Source organism: Leptonychotes weddellii, chromosome 5 (assembly GCF_054177405.1).
Source record: "Leptonychotes weddellii isolate Sample4059 chromosome 5, ASM5417740v2, whole genome shotgun sequence".
In the NCBI taxonomy this organism is placed as follows: domain Eukaryota; kingdom Metazoa; phylum Chordata; class Mammalia; order Carnivora; family Phocidae; genus Leptonychotes; species Leptonychotes weddellii.
The window spans coordinates 2,598,554-2,625,913 of record NC_138373.1 but is presented as its reverse complement, the minus strand read 5'-3'; the positions used below and the strand labels follow the sequence as shown (position 1 = coordinate 2,625,913).

At 43.0% G+C, this 27,360-nt stretch overlaps 1 protein-coding gene across 1 annotated transcript in view; it reads right to left on the bottom strand.

Annotated features, from left to right (window-relative positions):
- SDK1 (sidekick cell adhesion molecule 1) overlaps positions 1-27,360 on the bottom strand; it is an 821,758-nt gene that overhangs the window by 457,176 nt on the left and 337,222 nt on the right. Inside the window, exons 3-4 of the mRNA XM_081822645.1 lie at positions 21,637-21,743; positions 19,384-19,531 (exon numbers count right to left, since the gene is read on the bottom strand). Coding sequence (XP_081678771.1) covers positions 19,384-19,531; positions 21,637-21,743 — 255 coding nt within the window. The remainder of the gene's footprint in view (positions 1-19,383; positions 19,532-21,636; positions 21,744-27,360) is intronic.

The following is a 27,360-nucleotide window of genomic DNA, read 5'->3' as shown; positions in this document are numbered from 1 at the left end:
ATTTTCCAGTAAATATTTAGAAACAGTATTCTTCTATCTTAATCATTAGATGTTTTTCAAAAATTCCATGATTGCCACAATTCCTAATTTCATCACTAGATCAAAGAAACGACTAAATTTTATCCAGGGCACTTACAATGTATTTAAATCCGTACAGAGTTTGTTAGATGAGAGCCAGGCACTAAAGAGCCAGACATCGCACTCACAACCAAGGACCAGCGATAAGCCAGCGGCGGGCTGCCGGCTTGTCGCCTCTCTCCAACTTTCATTAACACAAGTATTGCTGCACATTCGTTTCCACAGACAAAATTCTTTATTTTAACTAAATGTAGTTCAAGAATATTAACCCACAGATAGCAGCTTCAAGCCATATTATGATTTCTTTGTCCATATCAAGTTTGAGAATAAGAAAAGCTTGACAAAATTATTGACAGCAAATTAGTTATTCAAAGAACTTGGCATGACGCAGGTTTCAGACAGAACACTAAGCTCCACAAAGCATAGGTAAATGGTAACCTGGATCTCCAGAGTAAGCACTAATGGCTGAACAGCGATTTTACTGGACTAAAGGTACGTGTGAAAAAGACTGTGAGCACAGGTAGACTTCATGTAGGTAATTTCTAAATACCTGAAATGACTCAGCACAAGTCATTCACAGAACTGCTTCATGCGTTAAACTACAGACTCGGATTATAGAAGTACAATATGCACATTGCTCATATGACTGAAGGACAAAATTTATCTCTTGGATATAGTAATTTACCTTGTCTAATAATGAACGGGCACGTCTAGACTGAAGAAGGAAAGGCTCACGCTCTCAAAGATGAATGAGTTCTAAGGATTTCTCCCCATTTGTAGCCTTCCAAGGTAAAACAGTGCAATTCCGTCAGTGGTGATAAAGACCAAGCACAAAACCACAAAGAAAAATCATCCTGGGTGAAGCAGGAACTAGTGCTGTTATGGTTGTTTGATCCCCAACTTTCTAATTGTCCACAACACGTTTTTTCCAGAGGGCCTCCTAATCTGTGGCTATGGCAGAGAGTGAAACTGGATCTTCTCCCAGCCAGGCAGCACAGCTGAGTCCATTATGTGCCAGTTTTACCAAAAAGGTGGTGAAAGCTACAGAGCAAAGGGCTTGCCCCAGGCTCTTCGTCACTACCTCTCCCTCCTGTGCTTTGCTGATCTCTTCTTCCTCTTCCCTTGTTTCTGTAGTCTTCAAGGCCATGTGTGGGCTGGAATCAGGTGAAATGTTCTCTTGGCGGTTCCACGACGTCCAGTGCTCCTGGTTGCCCCTCCCTTTCCAGCAGTCTCTTTCCTCTCATGGGCATCTTATTTCTCGATCCTCCGCTAAATGTTGGAGTTCTTCAGCAAAATCTAAAATCTAAAATCTCTCTCCCTAGAAAGACTCATCCACCCCTGTGGTTTTAAATGCCCCACATGCACTACCCACATATGGATGGCTCCCGATTTCATATCCCCAGCCCAGATCCCCCGCTGGAGCTCCAGACTCGTGTACACCCAAACATCTCATTGATCTCTCCACCAAGATTTTTCACAAGCATCTCAAACTCAACATGTCCCAGACCCATCCTTACCCAGTTGTCATTACTTCAGTAGATATCTACCCAAGGACTCAAATCAGAAACAAGAAGCCTGACTCCCCTATACACCGACCCCATTCTAAATCCTATTGATTCTACTTTTCAGTTATCCTTACTTTTTTATTATTTTTTCATACCATAACTATTGATTCTGCTTTAACCTATTACTTTAATTTGCCAACTTTTCCCCATTTCCTCTTTCCCATCTTAATTCAAGCTATGTAAGCTCCTCTTGCCAAGATGTTTGCAAGAGCTTCCTAAGTATTCTGGTTCTACTCTTGCCCCTTACTATCCATTCTTCATGTCTTTCCACCACACTTGGAATAAAACCCCAACCATCTGGGGCACCTGGGTGGCTCAGTAGGTTAAGCGTCTGCCTTCAGCTCAGGTCATGATCCCAGAGTCCTGGGATCAAGTCCCACATCGGGATCCCTGCTCAGCAGGGTGTCTGCTTCTCCCTCTGCCCCTCACCCCTCTGTGCTCTCTCTCACTCTCTCTCTAATAAACAAAAATCTTTTAAAAAATAATTTAAAAAATAAAGCCCCAACCCTTTGCCATGCATGCATAACCAGGCCTTGCTGACCTCATCTGGGTCTACATCCCCTCCCAAAGCATGATGACCATGCCAGCTTCCTTTCAGGTCTTACATCCCCACTGGGCTCTTTTCCACTTCAGTTTCTTGGCAATGCTGTACCCAGAATGTCCAGCCCCGTTTCTTCACATTGCTGGCTTCTTTCCTTTCTTTAAATTTTGTTCTAAATGTTATATTCTGGGATAGGCTTTCCTCATCGCCCAATTCTCTTTATGTGTTTGTTCATTTGCCTACTTTTTTTGTCTGCTTCCCCTTACTGCTGTAAATCCTGTGAGAGCAGGGACCTGTGTGACATCATATGAGCGCCTGCCAGAGTGCCCAACACAAAGGAGACACTGGACAAATGTTTGTTAAAGAAATGAAGGACATCTTTTCTTTACCTAGGTAGAATTTAGCTCAGGAAAGGTACCAAAAAAAGATCCATTGAAATATTTAATGATGATCAGTAAGAGAGGGGGAGAAAAAAAGAAAAAAAAAATCAATTGAAAAAAGACCACGAAGTACCAGAAGGCCACACAGTATATGACTCCTTTTATATGAAATGTCCAGAACAGACAAATGCACAGGGATAGAAAGTAGACTGACAGGCTCCAGGGCCTGCGGGGAGGGGCAGGGGCGGGGCTGCTAGGGTTCTGGGGTTCTCTCCTGGGGTGGTGGAAATGGTCTGTTCGAGAGTGGGGATGATTGCACAACTCTGAATATACTAAAGACCACTGAACTATACACTTTAAAAAGGTGTATTCTTTAAAAAGAATTTATGATAGGTGAATTACAGCTCAATAAAGCTATTATTTAAGAAAACAAAGAAGCTATGCAGGATGAACTATGAAGAAACAGCTACAATCCCCTCACTAGATTGTGAGCCCTTCAGAGCCAGGATTGTGTTATTGATCTCTTTATCCCCACAGCCTCACACCTGCTGACTGGTAGACAGGCCGAGCGGATGAGTGACAGCTTTGACATTAGGGACTGTCCCCTGGATGCAAGTGCTTGAGCAATTCAATCTAAGTAGGCTTTGGTCAGATCTGATTACAGCGAGGAACGAGCCCTCGTGAGAAAATGAGTCCAGGTCACACAGACAGAACACTTCGTAATATACAATAGGCTCTTCTACCTGTTACCATGCTTGATTATCACAAACAAAAATAAAAGTGCTGTGAGGTCAGTTTTATTATCACCTGTATTTTACTGAGGAAGAAAAGGAGCCTTCAGAAGCTGCAGACTTGCCACTGGGCACCAGACTACCTGCAGGATCATGGGGCCGAAGACGGGGTTCCAAATGCCCAGGCCAGGACCCCTTTTGCCATATCAAATCCCATATGGGCAAGCTGAGGTCAACTCTGTCATAAACATTCACAAAAACGACCAGAAAGGCATCATTCAGGTGCTGAACTCCATCCCTGGCTCTATCACTAACACAGTATTTGACCTTAAACCACATAGCCACTTTCTTCCCCCATGCAGTCATCCACAAAATTGGTGTGATAAGATTTCCTCTGCTTCCTTTACTCGAATGCCATGAAGATTTAGAGCAGTCTTGCGGAAAGATGAGGAAATGCACGACCCTCCACAGCATCTGCACTGTCTGCACGTCACTTACCCTGCTGCTAGGAGCTTCATCCTAAGGCCAGCCGGCCCCTTCCAGGGCTCGTCAGAGCCCCAGCCGACAAACCGGCATTGTGTTTCTCGTTGGACATTCACAGGATTGCTTTTACCCCACGTCACATGTGACGAAGCTGAGTCCCTCAGTTATTAAGTTAGGTCTGCCGAGAGTCAGAAAATGATTACAGAATACAGCTGGTTCCCACAGTCAGCCCTTCTTACTTAAATACCATGTGCTTTCTAAAGCCTATCCTGTTCCTCACCCACTCTTCATTTGTGTGGGGTCTTCAACTCACAGTTCATGCTCCTTGATCCCCTTCGAAAACGTGACCTCAAGGACTCTGCAGGCCCCCGACCCCGGTCCATCCCTGGAAATGCTTCTCTTCCCACCTGTGGACACAGGCTGCCAACCATAACAGCACCTTCTGCCAAGCTGAGCTGGCCCACCACTCATCTGCTTGTCTCTCCTGACCCTCCCTGTGCCCCCAGTGCCTCAATCTCTGCATGTCACACACAGCCTCCTCGCAGTCCTAGCCCTGAAGTGCACACACACCATGAGGAAGACACAAAGCATGTGACTTTCCCTGCACTCTAACCACATCCCTTCCTTCCTAGTGCTCCTTTCCTTCCTCTATTGTGTGAGAGAACTTCACTTTGGTAGCCAAGATTTCTGCCTAAGGACTCTGGGGCAAAACCAGATGAGGTCTGGCTTGCCATGACACAGAGCCCCCGAAGTGCCTGTATAAACTGAATTGCACTCTGACCACTGGCTCTCCCTGGATATACAAGATGATACGCATCCTGGAGCATCACCAGAAGCTGCCCTTAGGGACCATGCCCTATGTCTGGATTAGAAATGAAACAGTGTTACAAAGCCTTCTTGACTTATTAACTGTAGAGGTATTCCCTTGGCCAGAGTCCAAAGCTTATTTCCTTCCTAGGGAATCTGGTGTTTCAGGAGTAACTTTCATGGATGATGCCAGCGCAGCTGGGTACTTGTTAAATGAGCAGACAAGTGAGTGAGTAAGCGGCCTCTATCTGGGAGACAGTACAGTGGCACTGATAATCCAAAAGAGAAGCTAGTAAAAGTCATTTACACCGTCTGACTGGGTAATGAACTATACATTAGATGCACCAGCAGCAATGCTTCCCTAATTACCCAGCCAATATTAAGACCTGCTTGAATTTCTCAAGAACATTATAACTGGGGGAAGCTGAGGGGGCAGAACTTGTATTCTGTACTACCAGGTGCCACTTGACAGAGGACTGAAGATTCATTACGAAAACTACCTAAAAATCCACAGTTCCAGATGAGTTGATAGTGGCTTTTCAATACTAACTCATGTTTATGTGTATGGGGAGTATACGGAGCAGAGGTGGAAATGATAAAAAAACAATAGCACTACATTACAGGTTAGAAAGTGTTTTCACATCTATAATTTTACCCAACAAATACATGATCCCTATAGTAATTCCAAGAGCTTGATAGGGTAGCTACTACTCTCCCCATTTGAGATGACCCACTCTATTACCCTTGTTGGGAATAGTTAAAGGACTTGTCCAAGGTCACACAGCTCCTAAGTGATGGAGCTGAGACTGGGACCCTAGTTTTCTGAGTCTTAATTTAATGCACACTGTCCCACACCATCTCCCCAGAATGAGTTGAGTACTACTATTTATTCATTCAGGAAATACTTATCCATTCATCTAATAAACGTTCACTATTTGGGATGGCCAAGCACTTTGCTAAGTTGCCGAGCCTTCAAAAACAAAGAAACAACCCAATTAAAAACAGGCAAAGGAGCTGAATACACATTTTTCAAAGAAGATATTCAAACAGCCAACAGTTACATGAAAAGGTGCTCAGCATCACTCATCATCAGGGAAATGCAAATCAAAACCACAATGAGCTCTCACCTCACACCTATTAGGGCGGTATTATCAAAAAGACAAGCAGTAACAGGTGTTGGAGGGGAGGTGAAGAAAGGGAGTCCTCCTACACTGCTGGTGGGGATGTCAACTGGTGCAGCCTCTGTGGAAGGCACGTTGGAGGTTCTCCAAAAATGAACAGGATAACTAGTGTACGATCCAGCAATTCCACTGCAAGGTGTACCTCTGAAGGAAATGAAATCATGGTCTCAAAGAGAGGTCTGCAACCCCATGCTCACAACAGCAGCATTCACAATAGCCAAGACACGGAAGCAGCCTAAGGGTCCCTCGCCAGACGAATGGATGAAGAAGATGTGGTGAATACTTGCACACACAATACATACGCATATATGACAGAGTATCATTCAACCTTAATGAAGAAAGATATCCTGTCACTTGTGACAACACGGATGAACCTAGAGTACATTATGCTACTCGAAATAAGTGAGACAGGAAAAGACAAATACAGTATGATCTCACTTATACACGGGATCTAAGAAAACTGAATTCATAGAAAGAAAACAGATCAGTTGTTGTCAAAGATGGGGGCAGGGGAAAAGGGGTGAAGGGGGCCAAAAGGTGTAAACTTCCAGTCATAAAATAAATAAGTTCTGGGTATATACTGTACAAGGTGACTATAGTTAAGAATATTTTGGGGCGCCAGGGCCGTTCGGTTGGTTGAGCACTCGACTCTTGATTTTGGCTCAGGTCATGATCTCAGGGTTGTGAGTCTGAGCCCCACATCAGGCTCCATGCTAAGCATGGAGTCTGCTTGAGATTTTCCCTTCCCTTCCCCCTCATCCCCACTCGTACTCACTCGCTCGCTCTCTCTCTCTCTCAAAAAAAGGGGGGGGCACCTGGGTGGCTCAGTCGGTCAGGCGTCTGCCTTCGGCTCAGGTCATGATCCTGGGGTCCCGGAATCAAGCCCCACATCGGGCTCTCTGCTCAGCAGGGAGTTTGCTTCTCCCTCTCACTCTCTGTACTCTCTCTCTCTCAAATAAATAAAATCTTAAAAAAAAAATACTATATCGTATATTTGAAAGTTGTTAAGAAAGTAAATCTTAGAAGTTCTCAACAGAAGAAAAAAGTTGTAACTCTCTGTGGTGATGGATGTTAATTAGATCTACTGTGGTGATCATTTTGCAATACATATATATATTAAATCACTACACTGTTCATCTACAACTAATACAATGCTATATATTAATTATATCTCAATAAAACTGGGGGAAAAACACAAAGAAAAACTTTTCTTTGCTTCTATGGTTTATAACTAGTAGCAAACCACCAACTGTATGCAAGGGAGACAGATATAGGACAGCCACAAAGAAATATATTATTTGAGGCATTTAAAGAATGACCCTTGCTCAGATCTTTGCCATTGCAAAATGTAATATGGATACCGATTTAGGAGCTAAAAAGAAAGCAAGGTATGATTCACATAACACATTCCAGGCTTGGCAACTTCAGAATTTATTGTTCATTAAAACTGTATTTTAATTATCCTAGTTTTAATTAAAGTATTATGTAGAGTTGGTGAAATACGATTATGTGCAACTGACTTGAGATGTGTAATAGGCTAATATTTGTAAAGAAATGCATTATTGTCACTAGATCTGCTCATGTAAAATGAAGTGGTATTTTATTTTCAAATGAAAAACTGGTACATAGAATATAAAAGTCTTGTCATTAAATACTACACTGCCAACTCAAATGGAACCAAGTAATTCTGAGTTCCCCACCCCTGCCCTTCGGCTATTCGCTTTGCTCAGGAACAGTTCTCTGGCTGTGATGTAGCCTTATCCCAAGGCAGTAGGACAGTATAAGCTGCCCACACACGCCCAACAAACCTGACGACACAGAAGACACTTTAACAACCTTCATCAAGTCCACCCGCATCAATGACCGTGCAGGCCCCGTCGTCAGCGTCGGCTACCACCAGCCACAGCCCAGAACCTGGTGGAATGGTGTTTAAGGGGTAACCTTTCGTCCAACAGTGTCAGATTGCCTAACAATCTGAAAGGAAACATGAACTTCTCAGGCAATCTTGGCTCTCCTCCCACTGTGCACAGTGAGGTCTGGCTTGAAGCACTGGAAGGTAGAAACTTAGCATTCTGTAGGCCATTCACTGAAGCAATGTCGTGTCTCCCACCTCTCTCTCTCTTCCCTGTGTCTGCGGACACTGATCTGCCTGCACTCATATCAGCTCAGACAATGGGGCTCCTCCTGGATGTGGTCAGAACAACAACAGGAACTTCCTCGGTATCAGAAGCCAGCACTTGGAAAAGCCTGTAGGACATGTACGGGAGCAAAGACAGACTGGGGCAGAGTGGTACCCCAGCACATTCTCTACCCCTGGGTCCCTCCCTCCCAGCTAGTACTACATCCCCAGACATCTACACACTGCCACACCCAGAGTCACATCTACACAGGACATCTTTAAGGAAGCATGAGGACATCGTCGGGGCGGGAGGGACATATAGCATGTATCAGCTTTCACTTCCTCAAACATTAGTTAGTAAATTACTTCTTATTATTTCTTGTTAAATCTCAGGACAACTCAGGAGAAAGAGACCAATCTCCCTGCTCCCAAGTACAGGAGAGGCACTGGGAGGTTATGTGATCTGTCCCAGGATAGACACCTCCTAGGTGGGTGTCTTCATCCATTGGGCTGCTATAAATACCATAAATGGGGCAGCTCATACACAGGAACATTTCTCTCACAATTCTAGAGGCTGGAAATCCAAGCTCAAGGCACTGACAGACTGGGTGTCTGGTGTGAGCCTCTTCCTTGTTTGTGGACAGCTTCTGGCCGAGTCCTTGCATGACGGAAGTGGGGAGGGAGTTCTCGAAGGTCCCTGCCATGAGGGCTCCACCCTCATGACCTAAGCACCTTCTAAAGACCCCACCTCCTAACGCCATTACACTAGGGATTAGAATTCCAACAAGTGAACTGGGGGAGCCGAGGGAGACACAAATTTTCTGTCTATAGCGGAGGGATTCCAAAGTGCCGTATGTTGGAGGAACCACCCAGAGCGGCTTCCCAGAGCCCCTGTGAGGGAGTCAGAGCTCCCTTTACTCTCCGGTACCCCTGCTGCGCTTCGACTTACTCCCACCATCTGCTGCAGAAGGAAATCTCCCGGCTCTGCATCTCCCTAGTGATGTGGGAAACAGGCAGAAAAGAAGTGAAGACAAAATTAAATGTCCTTATAACCTGCAGCTCATTGACAAATACTTGAGGCAGGCAGAGCATAACACTCCTGAGCAAACTCCCAACTGTCTTAATGTCAATACTTTGCTAGAGCGAAAAACCACCTTAGCTTGACAATAGCAAGGCCTCCAGTAGCCCAAAAGTCTTCTTGAGGGCGCTGCTTCTCCCTCTGCCTCTGCCCCTCCCTGCTGCAGGTCAGTGCTGCTCACTCTCTCTGTCAAATAAATGAATAAAATCTTTTAAAAAAGAAAGAGGGACGCCTGGGTGGCTCAGTCGGTTAAGTGACTGCCTTCGGCTCAGGTCATGATCCCAGGGTCCTGGGATCGAGTCCTGCATCGGGCTCCCTGCTCAGCGGGAGGCCTGCTTCTCCCTCTCCCACTCCCCCTGCTTGTGTTCCCTCTCTCGCTGTGCCTCTGTCAAATAAATAAATAAAATCTTTTAAAAAAAATTTAAAAAATAAAGTAAAAAAAATAGAAGAGTCTTCTTTAGCATATCAAAGTCCCTTTGGACACCTCCCTTTTTCCCTTACCTCCCCCAACTCCCAAGTATATAATCAGCCACTCCTCACAACCCCAGGGCAGCAGCTCTTTCTGCCCACCGGTCCTGTCCCCGTGCTTTAATAAAATCACTTTTTGCACCAAAGACGTCTCAAGAATTCTTTCTTGGCCTTTGGATCTGGACCCCAACAACAACACTACTCAAAACTCCGTCATGAGGACCCCTCCTCCTGCTGTCATCCCAGGTGGCTGAGCACCCCCTGCTGTGCCCTTGGTGCCCAACCCTCTCACCTCTGCGGATACTTTCTCCTGTGCCATCTCAGCCCCACAGGCAGGGTCACCCCCTCGGCCTTGCCAACCCCCATAAAAGTTCCATTCTGAAGTCTCATCTCAAATCCCTCACATCACAGCCCAGTTCTCCTGGGGAACAGTCTTGGCAGCAGCATCTCTGTGGGCCTGCTCCAGGTGGGCAAGGTCGCTGGCAAGCAGGGAGAAGGGAGAGAGGAGAGCACAAAGGAGGGCGGGACCCCGCTGGCCCCAGTGTTGCAGCTGTGCCAGACTCACAGGATGACTTCAGAGAGGCTGCCTGAAGCTACGTGTCGCTGGACAGTCCAGCTGGGGTGGTGTGGCAAACCTCTCTGCTGGTCCGCTCCCGCTCCCCCACCTACACCCATTCTCAGATTCCCAAACAAAGACCAACATTCCTGACATTCTACTTCCTTTCTAGACTCCGTGTCCTTTGTCCTCGAGCCCACTGTTGGTGGGTCTCTCAGGGGAGCTCTCAGAAAAATAGTCCCCAGTCTTGTCTGAAAATACCCTCGTGTCTCCCTCAGTTTGGACACTAGTTTAGCAGGCTACAGACTTCCATGATTACACTTACATCCCTTGGAATTCTGAAGCTATTAGGGCCATTATCTTCTCTACTATTGCTGTCTACAGAGAGCTAATGACCGTGCCTTTGAGGCAACCTGAATTACACGTATGGTTGCTGATAAGATTTCTTCTTTGTCTTTGAAGTTCGATGGTGAGACTATAATATGTCTAGATTTGGATATATTTTCATTTATCCTACCTGGAGCTTAATCTGCCTTTTGACTCTAAGGATCCATCATTTTAGGAAATACTGTGACAATTATCTCTGAACATTATCTCCACCCATTCCCTCCATGCTTTCCTTCCTCTTCTTAGAGCTCGAGTGATTATTCTATCCTCTTTATCTCTTAGCCTGTCTTCCAAATTTTCCATCTTTTTTATCTCTGTGCTTTATTCTGAGTTTTCTTCCTCACATCCACCAGGACAGTATTTTCCACTTTAGCTGCATACTGTCTGCTCTTTCACTGATTCAATTGACTTTTTAGATAAGTATTTTTCACTTCAAGAAGTTTAGTTTTTTCCTATTTGGTTCCTTTTAAAATCAACACATGAAACGACATTCAACATCATTAGTCATTAGGGAAATGCAAATTAAAAACACCATGAGTTATAATTACACACCTATCAGGATCGCTACATCAAAAGACAGTGCGAGCAGGAAGTGCGAGAGAAGGGGCGGAGAAATGGGATTGCTCAGGCACTGCTGGGGGGAGCATAACATAGTACAGACACTCTGGAAAACAGCTGGGCGTTTCCTTGCAAAAACTAAACATGCAACTACCATGTTGCCCAGCACCTGCATTCCTGGGCATTCATCCCAGAAAAACAAAGACTTCTGTTTATACAAAAACCTATACACAAATGTTTATAGCAGCTTTATTCACAATGGTGGAAAACTGGATACAACCCAAATGTCCTTCACCACCAGCTACACAGGCTGTGGTATGTCCATACACAGAACACTACACAATGAGAAGGAACCAACCACCAATGCAGGCGATGACCTGAATGAATCAGAGAATTATGAAGAGTGAAGAAAGCAACCCTAAAACAAACTGCATGATTCCATTTACATAACGTTCTCTAAGTGATGCAATTACAGAGATGGAGACCAGATCAGTGACGTCCAGGGTTTAGGGTGGGTATGAGAGCTGGAGGAAAGGGGCGTGGCTATAAACAGGACCCAGGGGACCCTCTGGGGATGGAATGTGTTGTGTTTTGCCGTGTCAATGTCAATATCCTGGCTGTGATATGGTGCGACAGTGTGGCAAGATCTCACCATCTGGGGAAACTGGTTAAAGGGCATATGGGCTCTCCTTGTATTATTTCTTACAACTCTATTTGAATACACGATCAACTCGAAATACAAAGTTTAATTTAAAATGAAGAAAAAGGACAAATACTGTACGGTTCCACTTGCATGAAGGACCCTGGAAGAGTCAAAATCAGGGACAGAAAGCAGAGGGGAGGGTGCCGGGGCAGGGAGGGCCCAGTGGGGAGTTACTACTTAGCGGGGACAGAGCCTCAGTGTGGGAACAAGAAAGCGTTCTGGACATGGATGGTGGGGACGGCTGCACAGCAATGGGAATGCACTTAGCGCCACGGAACTGTACACTGAACCGTGGTTAAGATGTTAATTTTATGCGACATGTATTTTACCAGAATCTCAAAACATTTTCCAAAACAACACAAACTCCCGCAAAGACTTCCTACTGTATATGGAATAAATCCAGATTCCTTTGCAGACTCAGATGCCTCCAGGTCCCGTGTCCCTCCCAGCCTCTTCCCTCTGCACTCTCTCTGCCTCTTTTCCACACCCTAACCGCACAACAGCCCCTCCAGCTGAGCAAATACAAGCAGCTCTTTCCTGGGTTTGCAAGTATTTGCCCCTCTGCCAAGAACACTTGTCCTCCAGCCCCGTGCAGATAGAAGCTGAGAAAGCAGTCAGCACGGCAGGGGAAGCATGGGCTAGGACCCTGACCAGCTGCTGCCCTCTCCCCACCTTAGCTGCCATCGGTAAAGCGGGGATAATAACGGGATGACTCGGGACGCCTGGGTGGCTCAGTTGGTTGAGCGACTGCCTTCGGCTCAGGTCATGATCCTGGAGTTCCGGGCGGGGAGTCTGCTTCTCCCTCTGACCCTCCCCCCTCTCATGCTCTCTATCTCATTCTCTCTCAAATAAATAAATAAATAAATAAATAAATAAATAAATAAATAAATAAAAATAACGGGATGACTCACTGGGCGTCTGGGAGGAGCTCATGAATCATTACATGGAAAACACTTAAAACAATGTCGGCACTCAGAAATATTAATAATTACTGTTACTAAACATCACCTTGAGAATATCACAGAATTTATCTTGAATGAAATAAGCCAGACACAAAAGATTTCATATTCTATGATCCCATTTGTAAGAAATTCTGGAATAGACAAACTCTCCTACAGTAATATTAGATTAATGGGCAGGGCTGGAGGCAGGGGGCATAGGAGTACTAACTGCACCAGGGAACCTGACTGGGAAGGGGCTGACATTTGTCACATATTTGCTAGAATTCATCAATTTGTGTGCTGAAAATCTGTTCGTGTTGTATGTAAATTCTAACTCAGTGACATGGTTGCTACAAGATCGCCTGCCGGGAGAGGCTGTCCTGGGCCCCCCAGTGCGGAGCAGCGGCCAGCTCCCTCCCTCTCCCGCTCAGCTCTCCCGTCCCTGCGCATTCCCTCATGGTGCTTGTCCCCTGAGAGTACCCTGTTTATTAGCCTGTTTCCACATGAGGCCATAGCTCACTGATGGCAGGACCTTCAATGCCTCATTCCCCTTTCCACCCCTGGCAGCTAGAACAGTGCCTGGCACAAAATGAGTGCTCAGTAAATATCTATTGAATGCATGAAGGAAGACAGAGAGGGAGAGGCAGAACTGGCCTGCCCTTCCGCGAGCATCACTGAATGTGAACACCAGAAAGGACTTCAGTGGCCATTTAGCTCACCTTCCCCATCTTGACATGGGAAAATGGAAGCAAAGCAGAGTAAGTAATTTGCCCAAAGTCAGAATTAATGATGGAAGCAGGTCCGGAGCCCACATCTCCTAGTCTTTTTCACTTACACCAAATATGGCTCATTCACATGTATAGACGACTCTATAAACATTCACAAAATGCCTATAAAATATAAAAAATTTAAAAGCATATTATTTTGAAAGTCCAGTTAATTATAAAAATATTATTACAACCAGATCTACTTCATTCAAGCATTAAGTTGTGACTTCCACTACAAGTGCTAATTTAAACAAATCTTTCTTGAAGCGATTGAAATGAAATGGTAGTAAGTTAATGGACATTCAAGTATTTAAGCATGGACAATTACAAGTCAGGCTGATTCCATGTCACCTGGGATGTTGTTTACTGCCCATACTTCACAATTCACACCTTTCCTGGCAAGTCATCCTGCAAAAAGCTGACTGGAGGTTGAAATATTTAATCTATAAACTTTGCATTCCCTGGCAAACACATGCAAGTACACTGTGCTTCCATATTCCCGTCAGGTAGGCTGCCGCATGCAGTCTGAGCACAAGAACCTGCAATTAAGCAAGAGAATGGCACCGCACAAAACAAGTTTTTGCGTCCTAATCTGATAAGTGCCGACATAAATTACCTCCTGGAGGTGAGAGAAATATTGCATGACATCAACATTCACATTTCACATTCTGGGAAATAAAAGGAAACAAAGAGCATATATCAAAACCAAAATAACATAGAACAATTTTATTATCAAATTAGACAATATAAGACAAGGCTATCCTCATCTTTGATATGCAAAGACAGCAAACTGTTTGGATTCAGTGAATCAGAAAAATAAACACGCATTTTTTTTTCACCTTCTTAGATCAATAAAACCTATAATTACCTATTCAAAAATTCTGAGTATAACTTATTCTCATTTCTTTCAAAGTATTGTTTGCCTTTCCTAAGATATATTTCTCCTTCATCAATAGCATTTTTTCTCAAGGTTTGTTATGCTCCCACCCCTCCTTTGGTGAGGAAGTTTACAAACATTACATAGCTTTTCTTCACATTTCTTCAAGCACTCAGCCATTCCAGGAGGGCGTATCTGCTACGCAAGACAGAGTTCTCAGAACAAGGATGTTTTTGATGGCCAATACCCGGAGGACACTGAAACTACTGGAGGAAAAGACCTACACATGCCATGAGGGTCGGGACCCTCATCTGCTCATGTCTGAAGGCAAGAAGAGTGAGCATTGCCGGCGGCGGGCACAGGCCAATCAGGGGCACTGGCACTGAACACAACTGTGCCAGAATAAGACTTCACCTTTCCTCCTTTGTCCCACCTTCCCAGCTTACGAGTCCCCTGCTGCTTCTGCAGCCTTCCTCCCCCTCTGCCCATTACGTGACACAGTCACAAGTTCCAGGAGTTAGGACCTCACATCCCTGAGAAGCCATTAAAGTGCCGGCTCCCTCCCTGCTCCTCGGCCTCGAGCATAGTCCCGGTAGCCCACCCCCACCCCATACCCACCCTCTCCCGGTCCTTCTCCTGGCTTGGTTCTGTAGTTCTCTAAGTACTCCAGTGCATGGTCTTTTAGCTCAGCCAGAGTCATCCTCTGTGACCAAGAGCGTCTCAACTGATATGATGGAACTCTTTGGGCTTCACTTACTGACTTAGGTATTTTATACAGAGCAGTAAAGAGCTTTAAAAATCACAAACACACCAACAACCCCCAAGTTTAGCCTAGACCTCTTTGCTGACCATGAGTCTGATGTAAATAATTATCTCATGACTGGATCCTCTTGACCATCTACTACGCACCTCAAACGTGTACAAAATCCACCCCCCCCCCCAAATATAGACAAAACTTGCTTTGCCCGCAAATCATCTCTCCAGTTCAGGAAATTTTAAGTCCATCCTATCAGTTGCAAAGGCCAAAATTCTTAGAGTCTTCCATGGCTTCTCTCCTTCTCTCATACCCCACATCTAATCCAGCAGGAAATCCTATTCATTCCATGTTCAGAATATATCAGTATCTGACACTTGCCACCACCCCTCCCCAAACCAAACCGCTCAGTCTGAGTCACCTGAACTACTGCAGCAAACCCCTAACGGGCCTCCTCATTTGGGATTCTGCTGCCCTGTGTCCATTCTTTACAGAACTCCTAACACAAGAATCACAACGGAGATCATGCTGCTGCTCTGCTCCGATCCTCAGAGCAAATGCCAAAGTCCTCACTCTGGCTAAGTAACCGGCATCTAGGAATCAGGCCCAGCCAGCTCAGGAACCTCATCCCCAGCCGTCTCCCCCGGTCCAGCCTAGCTGCCCCTCCAACACACGGGCCTTTCTCCTACCTCGGACGCTCTTCTCACAGATTTACCCCCAGGCCTCCTCCCCTGATTCATTCAAGCCTCTGCTCAAAGAGGGCATTATCAAGAGGCCTTCTCTGATTCCACATCTGAAACAGGAACCCACCTGACCCCTGCATTCCCCTCTCGGTCCCCTGCTTCATTCTCTCCTCACCCCTATCACCAGCTGGCATGCCCTCTGGAGACAGGCTTCCCGAGGACAAGGACTTGCTTTCGTTTCCTGCTGCATATCTGGTGCCTGGAACAGTGCCCTTGTATGTGGGACGCCCTAAGTACTTAGTGAAAGTGGGGGAGCCCAAACTGCAGTCAGAACTTTGTGGGCTTTTCATTTAGCCTCATTCTGATGTGAATGTGAGGCAGCTCACGTCCACCACGGGGACATTCACTTCAGCTACTCTTCTGGGACGGTGACGGATTTTTGCTGCTCCTTTCGCCACACAACGTAAGCCTCCTCCTTCATAAGCATGTGGCTCAAGAACAAAGAGGCTGCCAGTGACAGGTGCTGGGTCTGCACATGGCAATGCCCTCTACCTCTTGCCGCCCCCCAGGTGCCATACCCACGTCATTTCCACCCCATCTCCCACCAAGCCTCTGAATTTCATAAAGCCCATGCCTTAGTCAGAAAAACATGTCTGCCTTCGCTTTTGTCAAAGATTTCTGAAGTTAGGGCCTCACAGACCCAATACAGTGGATAGAAGACACACTGGCGGGCACACTCAGGGCCATGTGGGAGCACGCGTCTGTGTATGCCTGTGGCTCTCGGCAACCTGTAGCATTTCAAACCGAGGGCTGGTGTTCTAAAAAGGGAGAAATAGGAATATAAGAAGTATATGGAAAAATAAATCAAAAGCACCAAGAAGGTTTGGCAAAATAAAGTGAAAAGAAGGATTAGCGTGATGCAAAAGACAGCATGAGACTCGGAGCCAGACAGGCCTGGGGTGGACCCCCAGCTCCAGCACTGGTCAGCTGTGTGTCCTTGGGTGGGCTGGTTAACATCTCCAATCCTCAGTCTGATCTCTAGAAGCACAACTAATTACACTTCTTCGGAACGCAACTATGAGTATCAGGGAAGATGTGTTTAAAGTAGGTACTTAATAAAGAACAGCTGCTGTTAAAATTATGAACAGGCTATTCAACTAACTTTTCAAGTTAGGAAAGATTAGAATTATTGTTTCCCTTGAAAATGAAAAAAAAAATCATTTAATTATGAGCCAAAAGCTCACATTCTGAAGGTCACAGGGGGCGGGGAGGAGGTGGTGAGGTGCCTGGGTGGCTCAGTCATGACGTGTCTGACCCTTAGTTTCAGCTCAGGTCATGATCTCAGGGTACTGAGATCAAGCCTCCCGTAGGGCTCGGGACTCAGCGCGGAGTCTGCTTGTCCCTCTTCCTCTGCTCCTCTCCCCGTGCTCTCTCTCTCTTAAATAATAAAATCTTTAAAAACAAATACTAAGGAGGTGCGGCTGGCGAGATGAGGCTCCTCCTCCCCGTGGCTAAGGACCATCTCCCCAGCTGTGTTAGGGAACTGACCTCAGATAACCAGCTTACAGCAGGTATAGAAGCTTGACCTGTTTCAGTATGAGTGAAACACTTTGAGCCAAACGTTTCAGTTTTTAAATGACACCTCTGGTGGTGCCGAACAGAGCTAATGCCATCTGACTTTTGTCTGCCAACCGTCTGGGCAGGGGCCATGCAGAAATGCCCTCCCAACTCCTATCCAAAGCCAAAGTTTCTTAGAAGTATAAAGCAATGTATCTTTGAATGATGTATAAACTTATCAAGAAAACCACACATGCACTGATTTATGACATCTTGCACAGCAGGTACTTAATAAATATGGGGGTGATGATGAGGTGGAAAATATGAAACAAAAGGCCTGCAAATGTGGAAATATCCATAACCAGCCTCATCTCATCTCATCTCATCTTAAAAAAAAAGAGTACCGGCATATCATTCTACTGAGATTGGAGATTCATCAATAGCTTCACAGACCATTTGTTTGATAGGACACTAAGTTAAAGCCTACTTAGCATCTTTATATTAGTAGCTCACCAGGAATTAAACAGTCTTTAGCAAGAATCTGCAAGTAAAAAAAGAAAAGCTTATACAATTAAGAGCTGTTATTTCATTCTATCTCCTTTCATACTTCTTGAATAAATGCAGCCTCGAGAATATGGCTAGACCACAAGTCAACAAGTGAGTTGCTATACAGCTGCTTGCTGCTGAGTTAAACTAATCCTTCCCCCACGGATTATGCTCCCATTGACATTAATTAGAAGCTCTGATGTTGGAGAGGAAGCTTAGTTCAATTTACCCACCCTCCCTAGCACCCACTCTTCCCTAGCATTCATCCCCAATTGGCCCAGCCACACTGTGCTCAATGCTAGAACCTTCCAGAATATTTCACAGGAGTCCACCTCAGCTGCCTTTTGTTCAGCCTAACAGTCTTCTAAAAGAATGAAAAATTGACCCCTGTTCTTTTTCACCAACCTCGAGAGGCATTTGGTGTCACTGGAATCAATATAAATGTGGACACCCCAGCAACTCTTAAAAAATTAAAAAGGAAAGCAGTTATCCCATTTTCTATGGAAATTAGTATTTTTACTGAAATTTTTAAATATGGCCTTTATACACTTCAATATTTGTCCTGTTCCAATAACAAGAATAGAAACATTTGTTAGATAAGGTTAAGAACAGTCTGGGGCCAAGCAGGTTCAGATGCCCAGGCAGAAGAGTCATGATACCTGGCTTAGAGAAGGGACCCCATGGATGGGCAGGTAGGGGAGAAAGCAAGTTTACACCTTACAGTGACTTTCAGAGTTATATTTCAAACCTATTTAGCAAATTATCTTATATACATATATCCTTTTTGGAAAAACACAACAAAACAAAAGCATTTTCTTCTCATGAATTTTTCTATGAGTGCAACCATCTGACGGCATAAGGATTTGACTTTTAGCCCAAGCTTATAAGCATTTCATGGTTTTTTCAGAAATGTTCATTCCTGAAATGTTTATATTTGGTATATTATCTTTAAATTATACTGCAAAATGCCCAGTTATGAAACACATACCCAATGTTCTTTTTAATCACTTAAAGCTCTAAATGCAAAAAATCCGTTTGGCATTAGATAAATACCAAGGCAGGAACACCTTGAAATAATGCTTAACTAATCACAAAGCAACTCTTCTGCAGTAGATGGGCGAACCACTAATTAGACGGAGAGACTAGAACTGTCACGGCAGGGGAAAAGGGTAAAGAGAAATAAGCCGTCATTACTGTTTTATCGTCGGAGAGAGCAGCATCAAACACGGCTCAGTGAAAAGGGGGAAACCCCACAGCTCTGTAAGTAAATACCAGCACCCCTTAAATTAGTCCTTGGAGCTAAACACAGCTCAGGGGTGACAATGACGTCTCAAAAAGTACGTTCAAGAGGAGAAAAAACGGACCTTAACAACTAAGTAAGGATGCTTTATTCTGCGCATGCAGCTTATCAAAGAGTAACATTACAAGATGATTTCTTTAAACTGCTTAAACATTTCCAAGCCAAGTCTTCCAAAAAGCTGCTTAGTAAGGACTGGGGGAGGACTACCAGACCAGGTTATTATTCTTTTCAAAGCTTAACTAACACAGTGGAATTCATTAAATAATATGTCAGTGGTGCCAACAAGTGTAATGAGTTGTGTTTTAGAGTTTGGAGCAACTTACATTCTGTTGCTGGGAATGATCTTGTGCCCTTCTCTGAACCAAGTCACTTGTGGCCTCGGGCAGCTGGTGATGGGCAGTAAGTTGAGGACTGCTGCATGTCCTTGAGACACCATTTTCCTCTGGTCTGTATCCATGAAATTTCCCATATCTGCAGAGAAAAATCAGACCCTTTAAGTTCCAGAAAACTCTTTTTTTTGTGGGGGGCGGGGGGGAAGGCCAAAGATGGAAATACCTATATATTACAACAAAGTCAGCGACGTTGCTATACTTTAGCAGTAAGACAAGAGAGACTGAGCAGTAATGCTGGTGAGTGCAGATCTGGCGGTGAAGTGAAGCATGAGGCAGAGCCGTGTGCCTCCAAAGTGCCCATGAAATGCATTAATCAGCAGAACTTCATGGTCTTTGTGTCGCTGCAACACTACAATGAAATGTTTGCAACTGATTTTAATATTGGAATAAACCGTGGGAAAGCACCCCACCACCACAGAGACTAACGGAGCACCGTCAGCTACCCCCTGGCTCCCCAGTCTCTCAGGCTAGTTCCACCCAGGCAGCCGCCATTGCGCTGTTCGTTTTTTTTTAATTTGGGGCAAGCAGGCTTTGTGCCAGTCCCTGTGCTACGGGTTAACGGCATTTTTTAAAAAATGGACGTCACGGAAAAAAACCCAGTCATTAGAGTGTAGGTATAAGAGGCCAATTTTTAAATTAGTAACATTTGAAACTTCTGAAAAATGTCTACGTCATGCTTAGATACAGATACATGTGTATACACTCACGTGGTATATATACTATGATCGTCTCTCTGTGTATAAACATTTGGAATAGTCACAGAAAATCCCTATTATCAATGGATTTTTTATTCAAAGAAAATTATTTCCTATGTAATAAGCAGCATTTAATACTCTAAGAAAGAGATGAAACAAACTAATGAAACAGATTAGGAAAGCAGTCACGGTTATTTTCAAACTTGTTGAAACTTATTATCAAAAAGAAGGAGAAAAGAGAGAGAAGAAAACATCTAAGAGCCAGAGATAAATGACAGAAACAAGGGTATAAATAATTAACCCAAAAAAAGCCCCAAATTTAATATTACATAATAGAATTTAATATATTATAATAAATTCCAAGCTGTTAACTTATTCAAATATGTTTGGGGTATTGATCTGAACTTTGTATTTATTATGTTTTCAATTATTCCATTGAATAGAAGTTCTCAATTATTCCGCAGAAAGATTTAGCTGAGTGAGTTCACCACAATTCAGAAAAGTTAAGCTTTCCTAATTAAAAACATAACTAAACATGTACAGGATCAGCACCTCACTCAATCACTAGTAATTAAAGAATAGTAGAGTAATGAGCAATTATTCTGTTTGATATAGTAATGCTGAAAACTATAGGCCTTACCCATGGTCAAAAAAACAAATAAGAAAACACTGTCATCGTTGGGTGACAGCCCAATTTAAGAGCTCTCTGGAATTCTCTCAAATCTGTCATAACCTAGTAACTTAAAGCTTCATAAACACCTTCTGCTTTCTTTTAAATGAAGAGACATTTTGGTAGTAAATTCAAAACGTAATAAAGCAGATAGGCCATTTTAGATGGACTTGACCCTTCACAGATTTTGGACTACAAAAGTATTAAGTGCTTTATGTCAGCCAGCTGGTCTCCCCAATTCCTGCTAAAAACGACATCAAAGGCAAACTCTGCGTTCTGATATCTCCTCCAGTTACTTTTACTCCGAAATGGGTCTGCCCCACAGAGAACTCATCAAGTAACTAACAGTAAGCCCATCTAGGACATTACTATCCACCTAGTTTTTATTGTGTAGCTAAAGGATTTCTAAACAAATCACTGGAAAGAATTAGGAACTGACAAAATTTTTCCTAACTGGGTTTAATTTTTTACTTGAAAAACATTTGAACCTGAGTATCATAAATGCTAAGAGCAGCTAATCATAAAAGAGAAGGCATCTTGTTAAATTTTGTTTTCTGTCTTCCACAGGGCCTGACGGAGGCCCTGACTACTGAGTGGCCAGGACTGGCATTTACCTCATTAACCCCGTCACCACCATCAGACCAGCCCCACTGGCTATTTAGTTATCTCCCAAAACCTTTAGCAATTACTCTATTCCAAAGAGAATCCAAGACAGAATCTCAATTCCTACAATGGTTAAAAAGTGATTCTGATCAACATTCCCCACAAACATTTTGTTTCTGTTATTCATCATTGGAGACTTTTCCAATGCACACATACATGCGACGTGAACTTCTGATCTTCTCTGCAAGAGAGCTCCCATCCGGTTTCGCACCACACAGCGGTAAAACCCAGCATCCAGTCTCTGTAAAGACGGGATAATATACCTGCCAAATACCAAAAAGAAGTGTTAATGCTTCTATATCTAGGAGCAGCTCTGGCATCTCATTTCACAAGTGCTCAACAAATATTTTATTTTTGGTAAACTAATGTCTATGTAATTCTTCTCTGTCAACATGCTCACCCCAACTGCAATTTATCTGTGAGATTACATAATCGATGTCTGTCTCCCCAGTGAGGCTTTCAGTAGTACATGAAGCTAGGTTCTAGACCTGCCTTGCTCATCACTCTACCCCTGGCGCCAGGCACACTGCCATGCATGGAAAAGAGAACACTCATAACTAGTTGAAAAAATGACAAATGTAAAATAGCTATAGGTCATTACACTTAAACTAGACATTTCAACAAGAAGCGTTTACAATTCTCTCTCTTAGAATCTCTAAAAGTTATTTCTAGAACTGGCAACAATCTTTACATAATGTGTCATGTTACTCTCCCTAAAAATTCCAACAACACTTTCAGGATGAGATACAGGTGACATCGAGGCAAAGACAGCAATGACCCAGTGACAAATGCCCTCTGCACTCACTGTTGTAGAACCCCCAACACAATTCATACACTTCCCTCGCTTCCTTCTCTGCATATGGCCTGACATAACTTTAAAAACATTCTGGGTAACTGAAAGGTGATTTCATTGGTATTTTCCACTGCTGTGACTGTAAGTAATCACATCCTTCAAATCAATGCCTTTCTAAAAACTTCAGTAACATTTTACAGAAGAAAAAAAGGTAGTTAGAAGATACAGATCCCATAAAAGCCCTGCTTTAGGGTTTACTATTAGTTTATAACTTAGGATGTTTTGAAATCCATAAGCAAGTACGATTTATAACCAAGGACCACTGGAAGTGAGTTTTAAAGCTCCAGAGCCCAAACCTTTCACGATACCTAAGAGAGTACATTAATTGGTTTCTAGGCCATGTTCAAAAACAAATCAAGAATAAGGCTGAGTCCTGAATACTTTTTACAAATAGGAAGTTGCCTACCACAAGAAAGAAAAAGAGAGCTAACACCAAATCGAATGGTAGCCTATTTCCCAAAAAAGAGAAAACTCAGCGACGTTATCCTTTATTACAAAGATGTTAATAGTTATCTTCAATTTAAAAATACTTCTCAAAAGGATAATCAGAGAAACTTTTAAAAATCGGGTAAAAAGGGATGCCTGGGTGGCTCAGTCGGTTAAGCCGCTGCCTTCGGCTCAGGTCACTATCCCACGGTCCTGGGATCGAGTCCCACATCAGGCTCCTTGCTCGGTGGGGAGCCTGCTTCTCCCTCTGCCTGCCTCTCCCCCTGCTTGTGTTCTGTCTCTCTGACAAATAAAATCTTTAAAAAAAAAAAAAAATCAGGTAAAAAGCACCATGAACAGTATGCTTTATTAGCTCAGTTCCTAAACATAGCTTGAAATCGCTTATATTCAACTGACTGCTCATCCTTTTACTCAAGTATGTCCAGTTCATCAACCTGAGAAAGGAACTTAAAGGCATAATTTTTAAGTGAATAAAACATTTGGACAATATAGGTAATTCAGCACTAAGCAAATATTAATCAAAGTATGTTTTCCCTCTGATAACCATCTTGGTATTCCCATGACAAGATTAATAAAATCTTTTATGAAAATTATTGCTGAGTTTTAATCTTCAAAATTTTACTCTATTCTGAGGAATGGCTCATCTCAAACAAAAAATTAATTAGTGTGGATAATAAGAATAATATCAAACCGAACACAAAAAGTCAATGCCATTTATTTAAATTACAAATCAAGACTAGAAGGATGAGCAGCTTTAACTGTCAGATACTGTTATTATAATAAGGAGGAGTTTTGAAATTAAGTTAAAATGAAGTCAAAAAAGTTTTTGGAAACAAAATAACACAAGTTATGGGAGGACATATTTGAAAAACTACATGAACAGTTTCATCATTGCAACATTTCCAAATTTATATAATTGTTATCCATTCCATTTTCCTTTTTTTTTTTGCAGTATCCTAAGTAGATTTTAAATTCTTATGAATTTCTATAGTAATCCCATGTACTAATGCACAAAAATAGCAGTGTTTTCAAACCACAGGGAGGAGCAGATACAAAATTGAATATTAGGCATATGCTGTTTTGCACCATCTCTTTAGTCTAATGTCTCGCCAGGGAAAAAATATACAAAAAAGTTGCAAAGTACTCCACCTATTATAGGAATTCCTACACAAATTATGTTCACCTAACAGATGGGAATATTCACTGCAAGCCTATTGTTTATAAACACACATTTTTAAGCAGAGAAAGCTTCCTGGCTCTTTATAAGAAAGTATGATAAAATCTTAGCACCATATGCCACTAAAATATAGAAAATGCCTGCTCCTATTTCAAATAAACACAGCAGGGAATGTTTGTATTCACTGTATAAAGGCAGAATTCTACTAGACCAACAGAACATTTCCAGGGCTAGTTCATTATCAGGAACAGCAAATTAAAGAAAATCAAACACAAAATCACAGCAAAACCAAGGGTTTAAATGTCCATTCCTGCTAAGTAAGAGAATACCTCAGTTCTGAATTGCCTCTCAGGATGGACCACAAGAACCAGCCCAGAGTTTCTCTAGCAAGCAACTTTAGCTCTATTTCAGCCCATAAGTAGCTGCTTGACTAGCCCTGCCTGGAGTGAACATTTGACATTTTTTTGTCTACCTGGGATCTATAGCATTTTCCTGTGTTCGGAGAATTTTCCACTCTGAGTCTCGGTGGAGGCAGACCCCTGGACACAGGTAGGAGGCAATGTGTGACCACTGGCCACACGTACTCTGGACTTTTGATCTGAGGCTGGTGATGCACAGGAATGGGGCTGAAGGAGCATTCATCTGACAGCAGTGGTTCCTGGGTGCAGTAGAGCCCGGGCCCAGGGGGGCAGTGGCAAACAACAGCATCCAGGCTCCAGGTGAACTAGCAGCAGGACTCTCACAGGACTGGCTCCTGGGCTGATTGGCTCTAGCGGGCTCACCTCATTCTGTTCCTGCCCAATCTCCAGCCTGCCTGGAGACTGATTCTAAGGGCAACCCAATGTCCATACTACAACTTCCTGTTCCATTTCAGTAAGAAAGAGTTTGTTTCTGTGGCTTGTCTAGAATTCCCCACGTCTACACTACAGGACACAGCCAAAATAATTTCAGCTGAAAAAGCTTCTGAACTTACCAGGTGCTCACCATGGTCACAGAAAAACCCAAATAATGCCTCTCCAAATCATCTCTCTTTTAAAAATCGTGGCTTCCTGGTAAACCACAAAGAATCACTAGGCAATAACAGTCCCTCCAAAACTGGGATAAATTAACCTGTTATGAATTTTCCTGAACATGAAACACTAAAATTTGATAAAATGTCTGGTAAAATACTGCCTGGGTGCAGACAAATTACCGTGGAGCAGTTCTTCCAGCAGCAGTGAGATACTATGACTAAGGACACAGGTCTACAGAGACCTATGCTGGTTCTGAATAATGATGGCACATCTGCAATTCCCCCTCTCAGGTCAGGCAATATAATTCAATTCCAAGAGAGAATCTTCATGCCCATTAAAATTAGACCTAAGGCTTTTTTTTTTCTTTGAATAGGGATCCTCCATCCATTTTATGCCACTCCAGGTAGAACTATTCTTCACAACTCTAACTTTTTATGCTGGTATAAAATATCTATTTTGCATGAAAATAAACAACCAAGTTCTATAATAAACCTTCATATCTTGGCCCAGAGCCCAATATTATATTCAAAGTGAAAAAAAAAATGGTTAAGGAAAACAACAACAACTACAACAACAAAAACCCCTGTAATCCATTTATACCCTTCTTGGAACTACTTTGATTCTTCTTTTGGAGATGTGATGATAAATCATTAGGCTTTCAATGTTATTTTTATAAATTTCCTACATGAAATTAAAAAACAATAATAATCAAAAGTGGAATCAGTCTACAGCTTTCTTTACAAACAAAATACTGAAATGAAAAATCCAGAGTGAAATATATTAAGAAAAAGATAAAAGGACCTAGAGCCTTAAGCAGTGTAGGACTATAAGAGATTCTAATTATTTTAGCCAAAATGTGCAAGACTAGTCCACTTGAGCCAAATATAACTGTTATTATTGTGGGCTGGGCAGTTCAAAGAGGACAGGACTAATGGAGAGGTAACAAGCAGAAGAGTGACTATAAACCAAGTCAAGAAAACTGAAGCCAAACAACTTGGAGAACTAAGCCATTTATGGGAAGACACAGGCGGGAGTCACACTCAGTTCAGTGGGATGATGAAGAAACCAACTGGTTACATGTCACCTAACAAAAGAGTTCTCAATTCAATAGATCTTTCCTTTTGGTGAGTAGGGGCAGAGCAGATTAAAAACAAAACAAAACAAAAGACAAGTAGAGGAGTCTTTCCCACAGCTTAGCAATAAAGCATAATTAGATGCTTTGTCTCAGGGTCTTAAGATTTTTAACTACTGATCTTGTATCCCATAATACTAAGTCCACTTATTAGTTTTAGCAGCTTTTTAATAGATGTCACATTTTCTACATCAACGATCATGTCGCCCTCAAAAAAAGACATTTTTATGTCTTCTCTTACAATCAAGATTTCTTTTATTTCTTCTGTATTTGTTTCCCTTACTGCATTGGCCAGCAAATCCACTATTGGGATCTGCTGAGCTTCTTGCATTGGTGGATTTGTAGTTTTCATTAAATGTTGAACATTTTCAATATTATTCCTTCAAATATTTTTCTGCCCCTGCCTCCTTTGGGATTCCAATCACATATACATTAGGCCAGCTGAAGTTGTCCTGTAACTTATTAATGCTCATTTCATTGGGTTTGATCCCCCCCCTTTTTCTCTATCTGCCTTTCATTGTGGATAGTTCTATTGCTATACCTTTAAGTTTACTAACATTTTCTTCTGCCATGTCTAATCTGCTGATACCCCATCCAATATGTTTTTCATCTCGGACATTATAGAGTTCATCCTCAGAAGTTTGATTTCTGCCTTTTAATATCTTTCATGTATGTATTTAGCTTTGATCACATGGAATACATTTATGATGTTTCAACATCTTTCTCTGCTACTTCTAACACCTGTGTCAGTTTTGGCTTGAGAGGTTAATAGATTGATCTCTCTCCTCCTTATGGGTCATATTGTTCTTCCTCTTTATGTGCCTGATAATCTTTGATTCAATTCTAGACATCGTGAATTTTACCCCGTTTGGTGCCGGATATTGTTGTATTGCCATAAATATTCTTGAGTTTTGCTCCCCGATGCTTCAATTTTTTTTTAAAGATTTTTATTTATTTATTTTACAGAGAGAAAGACGGCGAGAGAAGAAACACAAGGAGGGGGAGTGGGAGAGGGGGAAGCAGGCTTCCCGTTGAGCAGGGAGCCTGATGCGGGGCTCGAACCCAGGACCCGGGGATCATGACCTGAGCTGAAGGCAGACACTTAATGACTGAGCCACCCAGGCACCCCTCCAATGCTTCAAATATACTCGAAAGTCATCTGATCCTTTCTGGTCTTGTTTATAAAACCTTAGGATCAGAGCTGCATTTGGTAGCTCTCTCTCTCCCTTTACCTCTCTCTCTCTTTCACACACACACA